We start from the raw sequence: 18,877 nt of genomic DNA on the forward strand, positions 1-18,877 counted from the left end.
AGTAATGGTCTCAAGTTGCAGAGGGGGAGGTTTAGGTTGGATATTAAGAAAAACTTTTTCACTAGGAAGCTGGTGAAGCACTGGAATGGGTTACCTAGGGAGGTGGTGGAATCTCCTTCCTTAGAGGTTTTTAAGGTCAGGCTTGACGAAGCCTTGGCTGGGATGATTTACTTGGGAATTGGTCGTGCTTTGAGTGGTGGGTTGGATTAGATGACCTCCTGAGGTCCCTTCCAACCCTGATATTCTATGATTCCCAGGCCTTCTGGGCTACGCTACATCAGTTGATCATGCTCAGTTACATTTGTTCCTCTACAGCTGATGGAAATGCATCTAGCAGCTACACACACCAGTGTTTCATTTGGTTCTCCATGGTGCTGACATCCCAGACAGACTGGTTGTTTGGGGCCCAAGAAGGACCGAGTCTCATTCCAGCCTCACTCATTTGTGTACCAAAGTGGTTGGAGCTGCCTGAAAAAATGGACAGAACTGGGCTGTCAACAATGGGGCTTCAGAAGCAGACCTACCAGCTCTTTCCATCTCCTCTCTGCACATTGCCCATGTCTCCCACAGTATCCACGTGGGAAATGCCCCAGCCTTCCCTAATGCTATTGCTTTGCACATCTTCAACTGGTTCTCAACCAGGACGAGCCACCAATCATTAGCCAGCCCCAATTAGTGTAGTATGGAAAGACAGGGACACTTGTGCAAGCCAGGGGTGTTTCCAGGGATAAAAAAGGGGGAGGGATGATGAAAGATGGTTCCACTGGCCTCCCTCAGAGCTATGGGACAAACACTTCTCCCACAATAACTACTCCACTGGAGCTGTATTTACACAGCAGCACCCCCTTTTTACAAAGAACTAGTTCCTCTACAAAGGATTCTGATTACAGGAAAGTTGCTATGGACCCTGTCTCCAGAGATCCTGTCACTGATACAGGCTGCCCCAATGCAACACCTTCTCACCAATACACCACTGATAAAACCTGACCCACAAGGCATGTCCTCACCAAATACCAGTGCTGATACAGCCTGCCCCACACAAACCCCTCTCCACCAAAACACTGCTGAGAAAGCCTGCTCCACACAGACCCTTCCTCGCCAATACTACATGGCTGATACAGCCTGCCTCACAGAGACCCTGCCTCACCCTGCCTACCCGCCACAAACTACTCATCACCATCACCATCACTACTGATACAGCCTGCCTCACAGGGACCCCACTTCACTGATACACTGCTAATACAGCCTGCCCCACAGACACCCACCTTCACCAATACACCGTTAATACAGCCTGCCCCACAGACACCTGCCCTCACCAATACACCGCTAATACAGCCTACCCCACCCAGACCTCTCCTCACCAATACATCGCTGATACAGCCTGCCCCACATAGACCCCTCCTCACCAATACACTGCTGATACAGCCTGCCCCACAGAGACCCCTCCTCACCAATACACCGCTGATACAGCCTGCCCCACAGACACCCGCCCTCACCAATACACCGCTAATACAGTCTACCCCACCCAGACCTCTCCTCACCAATACACCGCTGATACAGCCTGCCCCACATAGACCCCTCCTCACCAATACACCGCTGATACAGCCTACCCCACCCAGACCTCTCCTCACCAATACATCGCTGATACAGCCTGCCCCACATAGACCCCTCCTCACCAATACACCGCTGATACAGCCTGCCCCACATAGACCCCTCCTCACCAATACACCGCTGATACAGCCTGCCCCACAGAGACCCCACCTCACCAAGACACTGCTGATACAGCCGGCTCCAGAGACCCCTCCTCGCCAATAAACTAACGATACAGCCTGCCCCACACAGACCTCAGCTTCCCAGACATCAGTGACAGCCCCAGTAGGGAAATGGGTTTTATCACGTCCTTTTCCTACCATAACTTGAACCATCCTGCCACCCCGGGCTAACCCGAGCCTGGGGAATGAGCCTGGGGCAGGGACAATCACGCCGCGGTGGCCCGGATCTCGGAGGCGCGGCTGGGTGTGTTCTGGAAGCGGGTGTGGCTTGTTTTGGTTTGGGGCTGGCGGCTGCCGTGTTTTCCCAGCCGCGATACAGAGCGTCGGGGGGACGCAGCCTCCCACGGTCTGTAGGGACGCGGGCCGTGCTGGTCCCGCTCCCCGTGAGCAGTAACCAGAGGCAGTGCCGGCAGGTGCCAGTGACCCGCCCGCGCCCAAAGGCTGCATTGCACCGTCCGAGCACAGCGCTCCTGGTTCGGACCCTGGACCGGCGTCCGGGCCCCCCGCGGCCACGCCAGCCCCCACCCCGCGGGCAGCAGCGAGCTCCGCGGGGACCGGAGCGTGCGGACCGCACCAAGTCTTCTGCGGGGGGGGCAGTGCGCGCGGGGGGGAGCCGAGCGAGCGTGTTTCAACAGGGCGGAGGGGGGGAAAACGTTCGGAAAGATGCTCCCGTCCCCCTACGATCGCAGCCCTAATGGTCCGTTCCGCGTGCTCTATTTAATCCCCTGCTGCAGCCGCCGCGCTGGCTCCAGTCAATAGCAGCTGCCGCTGCTGCTGTGCGTGGCTGTGGGTGCGGGCCGGACGCTCGCTTCCCGCGGGGCTGAGCCTTGGAGGATCCCCGCAGCCCTAGAGCCACCATGCTGCCGCCGGCGCTGACCCTGCTGCTGCTTCTCGGCTGCCTGGCGGCGGGCAGCGGGACCCTCTCGCAGGACGGTGAGTGGGGGGCCGCGGGGTGTCAGCCGGGGGAGGGGGGGTGTCGTCCAGCCGCGCTCCTGTCTGCAAACGCCGTTTCGCGGAGGCCGGTCGCTGCATCTGCAGCCCAGGGAGCAGACCGCGGGCAGCGCCGTAACCCGAGCGTCTAGAAGAGGGGCTGGGAGCCGCCGCCTCCTGCCTGGCAGCGGGGGTAACCAGCGCCCCCCCCCGCCTCGGTTCGGCCGGACTCAGGCTGGGGCTGGGCCGGGGGCGCAGCCAGGTGCGGGCGAGGGTTCCCCGCTCTGCGGCGCTCAGCGCGGGGGCTGGGAGCCCGGCACAGCGGGGAGGGGGTCGCTGGGCGCTGCCTGCCGCTGGCGGGCGGTGCCGCTATGTAGGTCAGCCAGGCTCCCCGGGTGGTAGGTGCCCCCGCCGCCTGCCCAGCCCTCCTCGGGCTCGGCTGCGGAGACCCGTCCTCGTCCTGCAGATTGGCCCGGCTCCCAGCCCCGCTCGGCGCTGGCTACTGTCGCTATCGCGAAAGGGGGGGCGGTCCTTGGGCTCGGGGACAGGACTGGCTGGGCCTTCGCCCCCGGGGAGGGTCCCCCGGGCACAGCCGTGTAGCGGCGGTTCGGTGCATCCAGCCAGCGGCTCTGCAGCCTGCGACGCAGCAGGGCGCAAGCTGGGCGCGGTGAGAAAGGGAGGGGCAGGGCCCCGGCCTCGGAGGGATGGAGCTAGCGGAGCTGGCCGTGCGGCTCTGGGCTGGGGAGCAGGAGAGGCCAACCCGGATCTCTCCCAGGCCCTTCCAGAGGAGTCCTCCAGCCTGGGGTAGCTGATATCAAGGTCACCCCCTTCCCAGGCTGTCCCTTTGCCACCTTTTCAGCAAACAGGTATGGCTGGCTCCACATCTCCTCATCCCTGGAATGTTCCAGAGAGGCTGGCACCCCTGCCCCTCCTGCCGTGAGGATCACGAGTCTCCTGGTGTGTCTTTCCATGGCTCCCACTGGGTGGCCATGCTGGGGGAGGTGGGTTGGGGTGCAGAGTAGGGAGCCAGAGGCTTCAGTCACTGCACCCCAGATTGGCCGTGTCACCATCTCAGCAGGCCTGTGCTCTTGCAGCTAAGGGTAGCCAAGTGCCAAAGGTGACCACAGTCCTGCCAGGGCTGTGGCATGCTGCATTTCGAGGCAGTGCTTTAGTGCTAGAGTTGAGGCTGAGATTGGCTTTTAGTTCCAGGAGCACTTTGGAGAGATTTATTTAACATTATCAGGCTTGCTGCCTGTCTTCCCATCTCTGCCTATTTACCTTCCTAGCCAGCTTTCCATTTGTGTCTCTGTTAGTCCATCTGCCTCTCCCATTAAGCTAGAACATACAGTGCTGCAATTAGCTGGGTTTAAAGTGCTCGGAAGATAGCAGAAGGCTGCAGCAGGGTTTGGAGAAGACAGACCAATTCCACCAGTTCCTCCCAGAGAAACCTGTTCATATTTGTAAGTGTCATATTGTTCAAGTATCTCTCAAATCCCCCTGGCACTCTGTATACAGATTGTTTATTACGCAGAAAGCATGGAGCGGCTCTGTAGCCCCATAACCCTTGAAACAAAGGGTGTTTACCCATTATGTAGAACAACAATAGGCAGAGCGCTGCATGCCAAAACAACCTTTAATGAAATACCACAAAGCAAACATAATTTTGATAAGGATTTGTAAAGGCAATGCATTGCTTTTCGTAACTGTTTTGCTGCAAAATGAAATACTGGCTGAACCTCAATAGCCAGGCTTGGGGCTTGGGGCCTGAAATGACCACGAGATCACTGATGTCATGTCAGTGACACCTTCTCGTTATATTTGTCTTTAAAGTATTATATATGCACCTACGTGGTGCTGTACACGTACTGAGGCTCATCAGAAGCAGGAAGTAATTCAGAGGTGGGCGCTTGGTGAGGGATCAGCAGTGCTAAGACAAGGGTTTCACAGATTTCAGAACCAGAAAGGACTCTTATTATCTACTCTAACCTCCTATGTAACAGAGGCTGGAGATTTCTCCCAGTAATTCCTGCATCTAGCCCAGCAACTTGTGGTGGAATTAGAGCATGAGGTGAATTAGAGGTGTGAAGTAGAAGAGCATTGTGTGTACTCACATGCTAATGAGAGGACCATTCATCCATTCCCCCCACCCCCTCAATGAATCTAGAAATGCCATGTTCAGTGCAGGCAGGATTCTCAGACTGTCTCTGCAACTGTGGCCATGTATTTCACCAGTTAGGTCTTGAATGAGTTTTCCTCAGTGTGCATTGCAGGTGCTAATGATGGAGGGGTGCGGGACTGCTCTCCTTACATTGCTCTCATTGCCTGATTTCATGGTGCAGGAAGTAAAACTGAAAATGCTTACTGGGTTAAAATAGCCTGGAACCAAAGGCTAGATGAAGTATTGCAGCATGTGGGAAGGATGAGAAACTGAAACCAGGAAACATCCTGGTGAGGGCATGAACTGGAGGTGCTTGCATCCCAAAGCAGAAGCCACTCTCCTGTTGAGCTATGGGAGTTGCAGTTTGGTTGAAATGATCATAAGAAATTAAATAATAAAACACTTGGAAGGTCATAATATGATAGGGACTAACCAGCACAGCTTCTGCAAAGGAAAATTGTGTCTCACTAATCTCAGACTTTTCTGAGTGTGACATAAAATAATGGAAAAAAGAGAACTGATTGAAAGTCTGAATAAATTATGTCAAAAGGCCTTTGACAGAGTCTCTTGCAACAGGCTACTAAAGAAACTAAATAGTTATGGGCTGAGAGGTGAAGTATTGTCATGGATCACAAACTTGATCACAAGAACCCCACCAGTAAAAGGGGGGGGCGTTAGTTCAGGAGCAAAACCTTTTATTTATTTGAAAATAGTGTACACTAGCTACATGGGGAAACCCTCTGAACACTAAAGCTTCAGGCCTTGGTCTGCTGGGGACCATCTACTGAAGGTACTTATATATCAACTATTACTGTAGCACCTCACAATCTTTAGTAGCTCTGAGTTCTGTTATCCCCATTGTACAGATGGGGGACTGATGGTCAAAGGGGCTAAGTGACTGGCCCAAGGTGTCACAGGCAGTCTGTGGCATAGCAGGGACTTGAAATGAGATCTCCCAAGTCCTAGGCTAGTTCCCCAACCATCCTTCTTTTCTCAGCACAGTAGAAAATGTTCTCCCCCATGCCCTTCCTCCTACCCTCTCCTAGTTTTTCATAGATTCGTAGACTTAAGGTCAGAAGGGACCATTATGGTCATCTAGTCTGTCCTCCCTCACAACGCAGGCCACAGAATCTCACCCACCCACTCCTGTAACAAACCCCTAACCTATGTCTGAGTTACTGAAGTCCTCAAATCGTGGTTTAAAGACCTCAAGGTGCAGAGAATCCTCCAGCAAGTGACCCGTGCCCCATGCTGCAGAGGAAGGCAAAAAACCTCCAGGGCCTCTGCCAATCTTCCCTGGAGGAAAATTCCTTCCCGACCCCAGATAAACCCTGAGCATCTGGGCAAGACTCACCAGCCAGCACCCAGGAAAGAATTCTCTGTAGTAACTCAGATCCCACCCCATCTAACATCCCTAAGGTCCATTGAGCTAGAGACAGGTGGATTCACCAAGTACCTGACCCTCATGCGAATTTCCAGGCTTCCCCTAGGAGAGCACTTCATGCTGAGCAGAAGCACAGTGATGGGAGGAGATTTCCCTATCTTTGGTGAGTTCCATGTGTTTCCAACTAACACCCAGTGAATGAGACCATCCCCTCACAGGATGCTGAAATGGGTATTAGTGCTTCTAGGAGGGAGCAGTGCCTAATGGTTAGAGTGCAGCCCTGGGAGTCAGGAGCTATGGGCTCCATTGGCTGTGCCACAGGTATATTGAGTGACCTTGGTCTAGTCAGCAGCCTCTCTGTCTTTTAATTTCTCCACCTCTGAAACCAAGATAATAATAATGACTTGTCTCACTGGGAGGTTGCGTACATTAATGTTAATATAAGCCCTTGAGCCCCACCTAAGGAAATCTGTAGTGGCATGCTCAGTAATACTCTGATCAGCTGGGCAGATGGGTTTGCCACCATCTGCTGGCTCAGTCCATGGTCTATCTGTGTGCTTTTGGCCAGCAGGTACTGATGGACCTGATGCACTGTAACTGTCCTATGCAAATGACCGTGAGATCCTTGCAATAGCTATTCTTCAATAGGACACATTTGTACCATAGTGAGGCTGTGCAGCGGCTCTCACAGGGGTGGGGGTGCTAAGTGTAGTTCCTCAGCCCCATAGTCATTTCTTAGCCCCTCCTTGCCAGACTGCGAGCTCCTTGTCCTCGAGCTGGAGAAACAGTTGGTCGCATTAGGATGCATATTGTGCCTTTTGTAAATACTACTTAGGCTTGGGTAGAGGCACATCCACATACTTGTGCTAAAGCAACTACTGACTTCACAGCTATCATTAAGGTTTAGCATATGCTACAAACCTTGTTTCAGTCCCATGTCACATGGGGGAAGTTGGCTGAGGAAGTTGTGGCAGCCCTGGTGAACTAATTCCACAGGTATGAGAAAGGAGGAGGAAAGTGAAGTGCAACCTTTGTGACTCTCTTGAAACAAAATTAAAACCACTCTGATAGTTTCAGATTGGCTCCCTGAGGGGAAATGGGCCTTTCTGTTTCAGGAAGCCTAGCCAAGAGGAAATGCAGCTGTGGTTGCTTTTTTGCATTATTAGACTAGGAGAATAACAAGTGCAACAGAACAGGGAAGCTGTCTCCTAAATGGCAGGCAGAGCAAGCTGCGAACCAGGATTGCTGAAACCGACAACTCAGCTATCTGGCAAAAGGCATTAGGATCAATGAGACACACTGGATTGAAAACAATAACAGAGATCAGGGTACACAGAGTCTCCCAGCCACGTACTCAGACAGTGAGGGGAAGTGCTGGTGCTGCAAAGGCAGGGCTGAAACTTTGCTTCTACTCTGACTATCCTCAGGTTTGGGAATGCTGTACTGGGTGTGTGCTGGGGAATGTGGAGGGCATGTCTGTAATGAGCCGGAGGAAGAACCGAGACAAGCTGGGGAACTGCAATTGCCAGCAACGACTAATGAGTCCCTGCCAGGCCCTTGCACCTTTCCAGTCTCCTTCCAGTCAGAAGATGTGAGGAGAGATAATGCTGGGCTGCTGTCTAGACACAGAATGCATGGGAAAGGCAACTCCCTTCTTGTCCCTCAGCCCTGGTACCCATCGCCACACTGGCCCAAGTGGAATGTGTGTCTGCCTTCATTTTATCACTCTCCACCGAGATGAAGGCAGACCGTCCTTAGCTCCACCACTGGCCAGGGCTCTTTCTGCATCTCTGAGCAATTCCTGGTCACCAGCTACAGTCTCCTCTTTTCTTCAGACAGCCTCCTTCCCCAAAGCAGCGCTGCTTCTCCCTTCCCCACGGAACCTACCTCTCTGTCCAGGGCCGTCTTAGCTCAGTGGATCTCACTCACATCTCCTGCTTAAAGAAGTGCACCCATTGCAAAGATAACTGTCCCTGGCCCCACTCCTCCTACATACACACAGGAGTGGAGAGAGCTCCTCTGACATGAGGGCTTGAGAAAGGAACCAATTCTCACTACTGTGGCAATGCTCTTGATGGAAGAACTGATCCATATGAGCAAATCTTGAGGTGATGATTGGTTCCTTCTCTAAATCATTTTGGCTAGCAAAACTAGAACCAGTTAGTCCATTGCTAATTTCTGTGCCCTGATCTGGGAGTCCACAAACGGGCAGAGTCCTAGTGAGGTTGTGAGGGAGTCACACAATGACACTGGGGTGTAGGGCTTGCTTTCTGGTGATCCTCTGCACATCTCAGTTGCTCCCCAGGAAGATCCAAACTGGCAAGAGGCCAAAGGTGGACATGACTCACGCTCACCGGGATGGGCTCTATTCCAACATGACCATCCCTGTGTTTGAAATGCAGAACCATCTCTCTGCTCCCCTCTGTCCTCAGGGATGGGGAGGCTGAGGCACACAATGTAGCTCTATCAGCAACATGGCCCCACAGGGTGAGGGGCACTGGGACCTGTATATAAAACCAGCCACGCCAGCTCACTCCTTGTCTGAGATCAGGTTGGCTAGTGTGTACTGAGCAGCTGCTTTTCATGACGGAAGGGTGACTGAATACACAAAGGAGACTATTAGTGCAGTGGCCTGAACTCCGGAAGCTCAGTGGGATCGCAGGCATCTTGCTTCTGCAGCAGTGTGGCAGTGGCCTTTGTGGCAGCAGCACAATGGCATTTGCTGTGGCATGGTGGCGTTCTCGGTGGCAGCATTATTCTGTTACTACCGTGTCTTGTGCTGCAATTGTAAAACACGAAGGCAAAGTTGCTTGTGGCAAGTCTGTCACTCTGTGAACTGCTCACTGCATAGCATCTCTTCTGGGCCCTCAGAGTCCTCTTTGCAGGGATTTGCAAAGTATTACAAACGGCCAAAGACTTGTTTGAGGAGAGGGGGCAACAGCTGGGTCCTGGAGCAGAAAGTCAGCATCTGTCCAGTTCAATAAGAGGCGTCACGGTTGTGACTCTTCAGCAATCCTCAGCCACCCCGTGAACTTCTGAGCTATGTTTCCTGAAATCCTCCTCGCTTCTCCAGTGTGACCAGCAGATGGGCACAACCCAACTGCATGTGGCCCTGGTGTGTAGTAGAAACAGAGGCCAAAGTGAGAGGCCGGACAGTAATACTCACCAGGGAGAGGTGTGAACTCTGGCTGCTGCCCACCCAGGTGTCAATGCCTCCCCATCCTCCCCTTGCTCCTCTCTTTGGGCAGTGTCCCCTTGCAGTGTGATGGATCCTTCTCCAGCCAACACCCTTTCACTCTGCTGATGAGGTTACTTTCCAAACCAGTTAATTAAACTGATGCCATGTCTGTGTGGACATTATTAATTCCATTTAACCCGGGCTTATCCATTTAGCTTAACTCGCTAAGGAGCTGCTAGAAGCCAGGTTTAAATTAAATTGAGAGCGCCCTTGCTGATGAGGCTGGGCACCAGCTTAATGGAATTGGTTTGAAATGACAGTGGTGCCACTCTGCATACATCTACGCAGCAGCTGGGAGGTGATATTCCCTGCTCAGGTAGATGTATACTTGCTAGCTCTCCTTGCTAATTTTTGGTACTAGTTCAATGTCATGACAGCAGGGGTAGTGGCTTGGGCTAGCTGTCTGAATTATATACCCAGGGTTCAGGACTTGTGACACCATGACCCCTTCTGGCAGGGCCACCCAGAAGATTCAGGGGGCCTGGGGCAAAGCAGGGGAGCTGCAGCGCTTGTACTCACCTGGCGGCGGTCTGGGTCTTCAGCAGCATTTTGGTGGTGGGGGCCCTTCAGTCGCTCCCCGTCTTCGGCAGCACTGAAGGCCCCCCCACCGCCGAAATGCCACCAAAGACCCGGAGCGACTGAAGGGCCCCCCGCCACCGAAGACCCAGACCGCTGCGGGGCCAGGGCTCGTGGAACACCTGTGGGGCCCAGGACAAATTCTCCCACTTGCTTCCCCCCGCCCCCCCCTCCGGGCGGCCCTGCCTTCTGGTAGCAGAGTCTGTAAATCTGTATACTGCTGCCTTGCCAAGTCCTGAGACAGATAGGTGGAAACTGCTAGCAGCTGAGATGTCAGGCCCCTGTCTATTCATATAAAAGGGTATTTGCGCATTCAGCTGCTAATGGAGCTGTGCTCACAGCACTCAAACTGTGGTGATCTGTCACCCATCTTTGGCATTAGCATGGCCTTAGGAACTTATCCGTTCTCTGGTATTTCAGCAAAGTAGCTGAACACCAAGCACAGTAAAGAGCACATGAAGAAGAGCTCTGTGTTGCTCAGAAGCTTGTCTCTCTCCCCAACAGAAGTTTGTCCAGATATTCCCTTCCCCACGTTGTCTCTCTAAGCGCAGTAATTAATATTTGCATAGAGCTGTCCCTGGTGGACTCTGCACTTCACCTCTCCTAAACTTGGCAGCTTTGCATACTGTTTGCAGTCCTCCCAGTCACATTGTAGTGCTCCATGCTGGGCTCTGACCCTCCCCTCTGACAGGGACTGCTCCATGCACAGGATCGAATGGTCCAGGGCACCGCTCAGAGCTGCTGGAGAGAACTGTCCTTCAGGTTAACCTGATTTCGCCACACCTGCTAGATCATAGAATAGAATCCTAGAATCTCAGGGTTGGAAGGGTCCTCAGGAGATCATCTAGTCCAACCCCCTGCTCAAACCAGGACCAGTCTCCAACTAAATCATCCCAGCCAGGGCTTTGTCAAGCCTGACCTTAAAAACCTCTAAGGAAGGAGATTCCACCACCTCCCTAGGGAACCCATTCCAGTGCTTCACCACCCTCCTAGTGAAAAAGTTTTTCCTAATATCCAACCTAAACCACCCCCACTGCAACTTGAGACCATTACTCTTTGTTCTGTCGTCTGCCACCACTGAGAACAGTCTAGATCCATCCTCTTTGGAACCCCCTTTCAGGTGGTTGAAAGCAGCTATCAAATCCCCCCTCATTCTTCTCTTTTACAGACTAAATAATCCCAGTTCTCTCAGCCCAGTGGTCCCCAAGGTGGTGCCCGCGCATGTATGAGAGAGAAGCCGCGGCCCCGTGCCTGCTGGGGACAGAGAATTCCAGAGCTGCAGGCTGTGGGCGCCGGTGTTCTCGGTCCCTGGCAGGTGCAGGGCCGCAGCTTAAGCCAGAAAGAAGCCGCGGCCCCGCGCCTGCCCGGGACAGAGAACTCCGGGGCTGTGGGCGCCGGTGTTCTCTGTCCTTGCAGCTTCTCTCCAGCTTCTCTCTGGATTCATATATTATGTTATATTGTATATGATGTTTTTCGTATTATTTAATGTACAAATACAAAATAAGCCTTGAAAAACTGTTGGCGCCCGCCACACTCTTCTGAAAACATGAATGTGCTATTGGCCACAAAAAGGTTGGGGACCACTGCCTCAGCCTCTCCTCATAAGTCGTGTGCTTCAGCCCCCTAATCATTTTTGAAGCTGTCCACTGGACTCTTTCCAATTTTTCCACATCCTTCTTGTAGTGTGGGGCCCAAAACTGGACACAGTACTCCAAATGAGGCCTCACCAATGTCAAATAGAGGGGAATGATCATGTCCCTCGATCTGCTGCCAATGCCCCTACTTATACAGCCCAAAATGCTATTAGCCTTCTTGGCAACAAGGGCACACTGTTGACTCATATCCACCTTCTCGTCCACTGTAACCCCTAGGTCCTTTTCTGCAGAACTGCTTCCTAGTCTGTAACAGTGAATGGGATTCTTCCGTCCTAAGTGCAGGACTCTGCACTTGTCCTTGTTGAACCTCATCAGGTTTCTTTTGGCCCAATCCTCTAATTTGTCCAGGTCCATCTGTGTCCTATCTCTACCCTCCAGCGTATCTACCACTCCTCCCAGTTTATTGCCATCTGCAAACTTGCTGAGGGTGCAGTCCACGCCATCTTCCAGATCATTAATGAAGATACTGAACAAAACCGGCCCCCGGACTGACCCTTGGGGTACTCCGCTTGATACCGGCTGCCAACTAGACATGGAGCCATTGATCACTACCCGTTGAGCCCGACCATCTAGCCAGCTTTCTATCCACCTTATAGTCCGTTCATCCAGCCCATACTTCTTTAACTTGCTGGCAAGAATACTGTGGGAGACTGTATCAAAAGCTTTGCTAAAGTCAAGGAATAACACGTCCACTGCTTTCCCCTCATCCACAGACCCAGTTATCTCCTCAAAGAAGGCAATTAGGTTAGTCAGGCATGACTTGCCCTTGGTGAATCCATGCTGACTGTTCCTGATCACTTTCCTCTCCTCTAAGTGCTTCAGAAACTTAGAGGAGTGACTCTTGTTATTAGATGGTGACTCTCATTATTGGAACCAGCCACATCCATCTCCAGTGGCTGGGATTCACTGGGAATGACCCTCCAGGACCAGGGTTATTTTTGGTTCTGAAATTGCTTCTCCTCCCATTTGCCTGGGAGCCAGTAGGAGACTTGGCTGTTTGGTGCCAGGTCAACAGACTTTTGAAGATTCATGCCCTATTAATATTATATAATATAATTATAATTAATATAATAAATAATATAGGAGATATACCTATCTCATAGAACTGGAAGGGGCCCTGAAAGGTCATCAAGTCCAGCTCCCTGCCTTCACTAGCAGGACCAAGTACTGATCTTGCCCCAGATCCCTAAGTGGCCCCCTCAAGGATTGAGCTCACAACCCTGGGTTTAGCAGGCCAATGCTCCACTGAGCAGTCCCTCCCCAGTTGAATGAGCCTGCAGGAGACAGTCTCCAGGTAATGGGGCTCCTGCCCCTTTTCATGGGACTTCTAAAGGATTTAGCTTTGACAAATCACTAGGAAACATGCCCTGGGCAGAGGAGAGGGTGAGGGCTCCAAGGGGTTTCCAGCTCTTATTTCTAGGGTTTCTCATTATTTTTCCCTTGAGAACTACAAGAAAATATTAAACCATTCTTATTTTCCATTTTTCCTTTGAAAGACATTGGCTGCTAGGGTTCTATATGACAATTTCACTGAACACACAGAGATCCCTGTAAAGCAAAGAGCAGCCCTAGGACCCCACACTGAGACCCTCACTGGGGCAGGATGGCCCCAGGCATCAGAGAATATCAAACCAAACCATCTGCTTCATTGGCAACAAGCACATCAACGATTGGCCCTGAAGTAGGAACTATGGCATCACCATGCAGAGATCCCACAGCCTTCAAAGGGGCTCAGACCCCGTCCTGGTGCCCAGAAGCTGTTCTGGGCCTCACACCCCAGAGCCGTGTCATACCACCACGCCGAGAAGCATCAATGGAAAAGGCAAGCGCATAAAAGCCACAAACTCATGAGAGGAGACCTGCAAGCTCTCAGAGCAGTGCCACCTCACCAGCTGGCTGCATGTTAACAGAGACTTTTAACAGCCCAAGCAAGAAATCAGAAATGCTGCAGACAGCAGGGGCACCCTATTGTCTTACTGTGTAAAAATTCCTTTTGTTGTGCACAGTGTTTGTACGACTGTTACTGTGCAAGTAACGCAGAGGGGTGGGCATGATTCTCCTCGTACATATGCTGAGGTAAATCAGAAGGAACTGTGGGTTTCAATAGGTTTCTACTGGTCTAAATCGGTGTGGGACAAGGGCTTCTCAGTCCAGTCTCGTGATCCACTGATAAATGAGAATAACTGTTCCATGTCCCTGAGCGTGTGGGGCTCTTTCAGAAGAGCTCTGCACCCCACACGAAAATGATACTGCTAGCGTAGATGTCTGTGCAGAGCATCTGAAAGCAGGAGTGGCACCAGAGTTTCTGGCGCCCTAGGCAGAATTTGGGGGGCGGCATTTTGTGCGCTACCCACAGGGCGCGCGGGAGCTTCCAGTTCCGCTCCCATCGTGCCGCCGAAGAAGGACCCTCCACCGAAATGCCGCAGGCGACAGTGGCAGTCATTGAGCTGCTCAATTGCCTGCCGCTGTTTTCTGCGGCACGTCAGCAGAAGGTCGTTCTTCGGCGGCGTGACGGGAGCGGAACCGGAAGCTCCCGTGCGCCCTGTGGGGAGCGCACAAAATGCCACCCCCCGAATCCTGGTGTCCTAGGCGACCACCTAGGGTTGCCTAATGGAAGCGCCGGCCCTGTCTGAAAGCCTGGTCCATGGTGCCATGTTTGGCAGGCGTGTCACTGCTCATTATCTACTATATGTTCATGCTGCTGGCCCACGGGGTGGGCAGTGATTCCTGCACAGACTTGTCCCCACAGAGACTGTAGCAGAGTCTCTCCAGCAGGGCACAAAGCTAGCTGGTCACACGTGACCCATCAAATGCAGAGATCAGGACATGGAAGGGGCAGGAGAGCCTTGTGTGCCCCACTGCCTGTCCTGGGATCCACCCTCTGCACAGATACTAGGGACAGCTGCACCCTGTTCTGCTGCTTGCACTCCTTCCCCCTAGATACTTGCAGCCCTGGATACAAGTGATGCTCAATAATTGCAGTGGGAGAGCAGAACCATGGGAGTGGCTGGACCATGCACCTTTTCCTTACAGAGCCAAGCTTGGCTGGAACCCCCCCAACCCCACCCCTCTCTCTGCCTCAATGCTCTAGATGCTTTGGTTTGTATTTATGTAGCTCGATCTGGAATGCTTCTGCCTGAGTCTAGCAGGGGGCTCTCCTCACACTGTCCAGCTGGTCCAGGGCTCAGTGTGAATGCCTCTGCTTTAGGCCCTGCCCTGGTGACATGTGCTTGGAATAGTGCTGACTCCTGAGCTGGCACCATCTGTCCCTTGGCTCCATGTGCCACGGGGTGCTGATGAGCAGGATTCTGTATCGCACACTCTTGCTACCAGCATTCCCTGCAAATCCCTCTCATTTCAGGGATGTGCAACCCCTTCCTGGCCGGACTCTGCGCTCTGCAAATACATGCCCTGGAGGGACTTGGAAAGGTTCTGTGGCAGTTGAGATCTGGGGTGAGGATGAGATTCCCGAGACAGGCAGTTTCAGAGAGAACTGGGACCAGCCTCCTTTCCTCTCCCTCGGGGGTTGTGCAGGGAGAGGGACAGAAAACTTCCCCAGAGCCCAGGGCTATGCCAGGAGGGACATGCTCTCCTCACACCCGCCAGGGGTAGTGCAGGGTGAGGACGCAGTGCTGGATGCACAGGCAGTGGCTCTGCCTTGCACTGAGATGCCGCATTTTGCTGAGCTAATTGGCCGCCACCTCTGTGTGAAAGTGTAAACACCGCTGGGAAGCACAGCTAGCAGCTGCCTGTGTCTGTGCGGCTGCTTGCCAGAGCCACAGGCAGGAGCTGCTACTGCCATCAGAGCGGCTGCTCCTCCCCACTTGCTGCCAGTGAGCTCGCCCATATCACACCTCAGGAATGCGTGGGCACAGCCGACCCTGGAGTGTTAAGGGCAGCACCGGGGCAGGGGGGTAGGGGGGAAGTACAGTCCATTGCCCCAAACTGTACTCCCTTCCCCAAGTCCTGTTAGGGGCTGGAGAGGGGGCTGCTTTCCAGTCCCTAGTTCAGTGAGTGTCTGCGATGATCATAGGGCCCTCGGGCTCGGACCTGCACATTTGGGAGGGGGGCTCTAATTGCGCCCTCGTCTAGAAACAACCAGCCAAGACAGGTTAAAGACTGCCCCGTGGCCCATCCTCCTCAGCAGGTTCTCCTGGGCTCGCTCCTTTCCAGCACACCCTGCCTCAGGGCTCCTATTAACTGCCTATTGTGCTAATGACCAGCCATGTTCCAGTCCCTCAGCTCTCCTTAAGTGCAGTAGGCAGCTGATAACTGGATCAAACTCCTGGAATGCAGCATCCTGTGGTAAGGGCCCAGCAGCTGAGTGTGCAGGTATGTGTGCAGGGGAGGTGGGTTCCATTTGGGAAGAGGATGTCATCACATCCCAGCAACTTGCAATCATTCTTGTGCCAGCACCAGTTATATCCAAGGCCCCAAGTGCTTGTGAAAGCTGGGCCCAAATCATGTGGCAAGGCCCTGGGTTCTAGAGCACTGTAGTACGGCAGGCTCGAGAATCCACAAGGCCCTGGGTTCTAGAGCACTGTAGTGTGGCAGGCTGGAAAATCCATAGCTAGGCTCTGGGTTCTAGAGTTCCAGTGCAGCAAGGTCCTGGGTTCTAGGTGACTCTAGTGTATCAGTTTTGCTTTTCTGTAGTTGAAATGAGTGATCTGCTCAGCATGGGTCCCTGTATCACTGGCCTTGAGATTAATTTCATTACTTTGTGCTGTTCCCTCATCTTCTGCTTTCGAGCTACCCAAGATGTTTGAACTGAAGGAGCCATAACTGTATTGTTCAAACTGGCATGGAAGAAGCTGCGGAGCAGAGGTGGCAACATGGAAAGGGTGATTGGGGCATTTGGCAACTGGAAAGGCAGTTTGAGATTGTGAGATAAACATAATAGCTGGCTGCTTCTGCTTAAATGATCAGCAGTAAAAGATTGAGCGATGTACTCAGGCTGATCAATGTGGCACTATCACAGTGGAACAGCCAAAGATGGCAATTTAAATTTGAGCGTGAATACCCCTTTGAGGTGAATGGGACAGTTCTTATCTATTGCAGAACTATTGTGTCCAGCTGCCTGCAGACTCAGGCAGACACCACTGGATTGGTTACTCAATTCATGTTTTCCAGGTTATCTTCACAATCACCAGACCAGACTTTCAGAAATGTTCAGAATCCTGCAGCCCCCGTGGAATCCTTCTCTCCCACAGTGAGACCAACAGGGATTCCACCCTTCATTGTCCTTAGCAGAGCTGCAGGAGGCTGAACTGTTTTGAAATCTGGCCCACAAGGGCTAGAAGCTGCATTTAAAAAGCCGCCATGAGCATGGTGGGTGATTCCAGGCTGAGGAGTGCGGGGCCATGCTCTAACCCGCTCCCTTGCTCTGTCGGTCAGAGGCACAGCCCTTTGCATTGCTGGCTGGATCCCTTCTATCTGTGAATCCTGACTCAGCCCCTGCTGACTCCAGCCTGCTCCATGCTGCACTTCCATCACCATGCCTGGCCCTTCACCTGCTCCTTATAAGGGTAGGCACCTGCCTGTCTCCCAGCTGTGAGTGCTGTTAAGGAATCCAAGCAACAATTGTTGGTAGCAGTGCACGATCTAAATATCACTGAACCAGAAAACTATCCAACACTCCAGTGGTCCAGGGCTGCCTACCTCCCTCAGGTCTCCCCACCACTCGCCTGTCTACCCCCAAAAGGCTTTCAGATGCAGACTGCAGCCATTCTCCGCACAGCCAGAGCTGAGCCCCTTCCCTGGGAGGTGGCCAGGGGAGAGATGTGGCAGGTCCCTGTGCTCAACACCAGTCCAGTCTGTGCTAGGAGCCAGGGTCACAGGTCCTGGGGCTTGACCAGGCGTGAGCTACACAGCACGAATGGGAGAACATGAAATACAGCTGCTGCTCTGCCCACAAAATCCACCCCACATGCTGTGGGGTGAATGAGAGGTATTGCCTAGAACCAGCTGGTACCTGCTCCCCACCTCCATGCTCCGGAGTCTAATGTCACTACTCTGGTGACTGATAACAAGAGACTGCTGAAACCATTAGAGGCCATCCCACTATGAATCACCATGCCACAGCAGGCAACTGGCCCCTTCCTGGGGCTGTTGAGAGCAAGAGCCGCTCCCTGGCCCCAGCCCCTGGTGCAAAGAGGAATGCTTCAGCGCAGGCTGGCTGCATGGTCCTGTGTTCATGTCCTTGCCATACAGCTGCCACTCTCTTCCACAGCAGCTCATCTCCATTCCCCACCCTCAGAGGTGGATTAAGGTCTCCTAGGGCCCTGGGCCAGTGCAACTGTGTGGGCTTCAGCACTGGAACCATGGCCCTGGTCCACCCCTTCCTCCTGTGGCCCCGCTCACCATTCTGCCCCCTTCTGCCCCTTCCCCCACGGCCCTATGGCCCTACCTGGTTTTACGCCTTTTCCCTGCAGCCCTGCCCCCATTTTGCCCACAGTCCTACCCATTCCACCCCCGCACTGCAGCCTCACCCCCCGCTTGCTCCTTTCTGGTGACCTCCCCCCAAGGCCCCAAGACTGGAAAAGCTTCCATCCCCCCACCATGGCAATGGGGCCACAGTGGGGAGCGAGAGCTCCTCCAGTCCCAGGGTGGCAGCCAGGGTTGGGGTGCTGTGGCTTCTGCCAGGTGTTGGGGCATCCCCCGCCTGGCACTTCTGTCAGGGACCAGGGTCGGGGTGCTGGGGTTTCCCCTGGCTGCTCCACGGCTTTGGCCAGGGCTCTGGGCTTCCAGTGGATTTCTGCTGGGGCACCCATTTTTCTGGGGCCCTGGGCTCATTGGATAATCTGCCACTGCCCAAGTTGACCCTCCATCTGTCTGTGCTTTCCCTTCTGCTCCATGTGCTGCCTGCTCCTGTTCCACCACCCTCCGCTGCACCCCCTCTTGGGGCACTTCTCTACCCATCCCCAGCTGCTCTCCATGAGGTGAGGTGGGGAAGAAGGATCTCCGCTCCCACAGCAGTTCCTCTTCCCTGGTCTGTAAGACAGAGAAGAGAAGGTCTCTGGCTCTCTATGGAAACCAGGGGAGAGGCCTGGGCCTGGCTCTGGCTCTTCTAGCTGCCAACTGTAGGTGTTGGAACTGGGGGTGATGCCATACCCCCGGCTTGAAGTGGTTGCCATCATAGACAGGGTTTAGTTTGGTTCAATGGCT

The 18,877-nt window shown here is 53.4% G+C and overlaps 1 protein-coding gene across 4 annotated transcripts in view; it reads left to right on the top strand.

The window, feature by feature from the left end:
* Positions 1 to 2,509: 2,509 nt before the first annotated feature.
* Positions 2,510 to 18,877, top strand: part of CADM3 (cell adhesion molecule 3) — a 135,490-nt gene continuing 119,122 nt past the window's right edge. For 3 of the 4 annotated variants that reach the window (XM_044992083.1, XM_044992085.1, XR_006574117.1), the window contains exon 1: positions 2,510 to 2,705. In XM_044992083.1, coding sequence (XP_044848018.1) covers positions 2,630 to 2,705 — 76 coding nt within the window. In that variant the 5' untranslated portion in view covers positions 2,510 to 2,629. The remainder of the gene's footprint in view (positions 2,706 to 18,877) is intronic. The other variant, XM_044992084.1, reaches the window with a different exon arrangement.

The sequence above is a fragment of the Mauremys mutica genome, chromosome 17 (genome assembly GCF_020497125.1).
Source record: "Mauremys mutica isolate MM-2020 ecotype Southern chromosome 17, ASM2049712v1, whole genome shotgun sequence".
Taxonomy (NCBI): Eukaryota; Metazoa; Chordata; order Testudines; family Geoemydidae; genus Mauremys; species Mauremys mutica.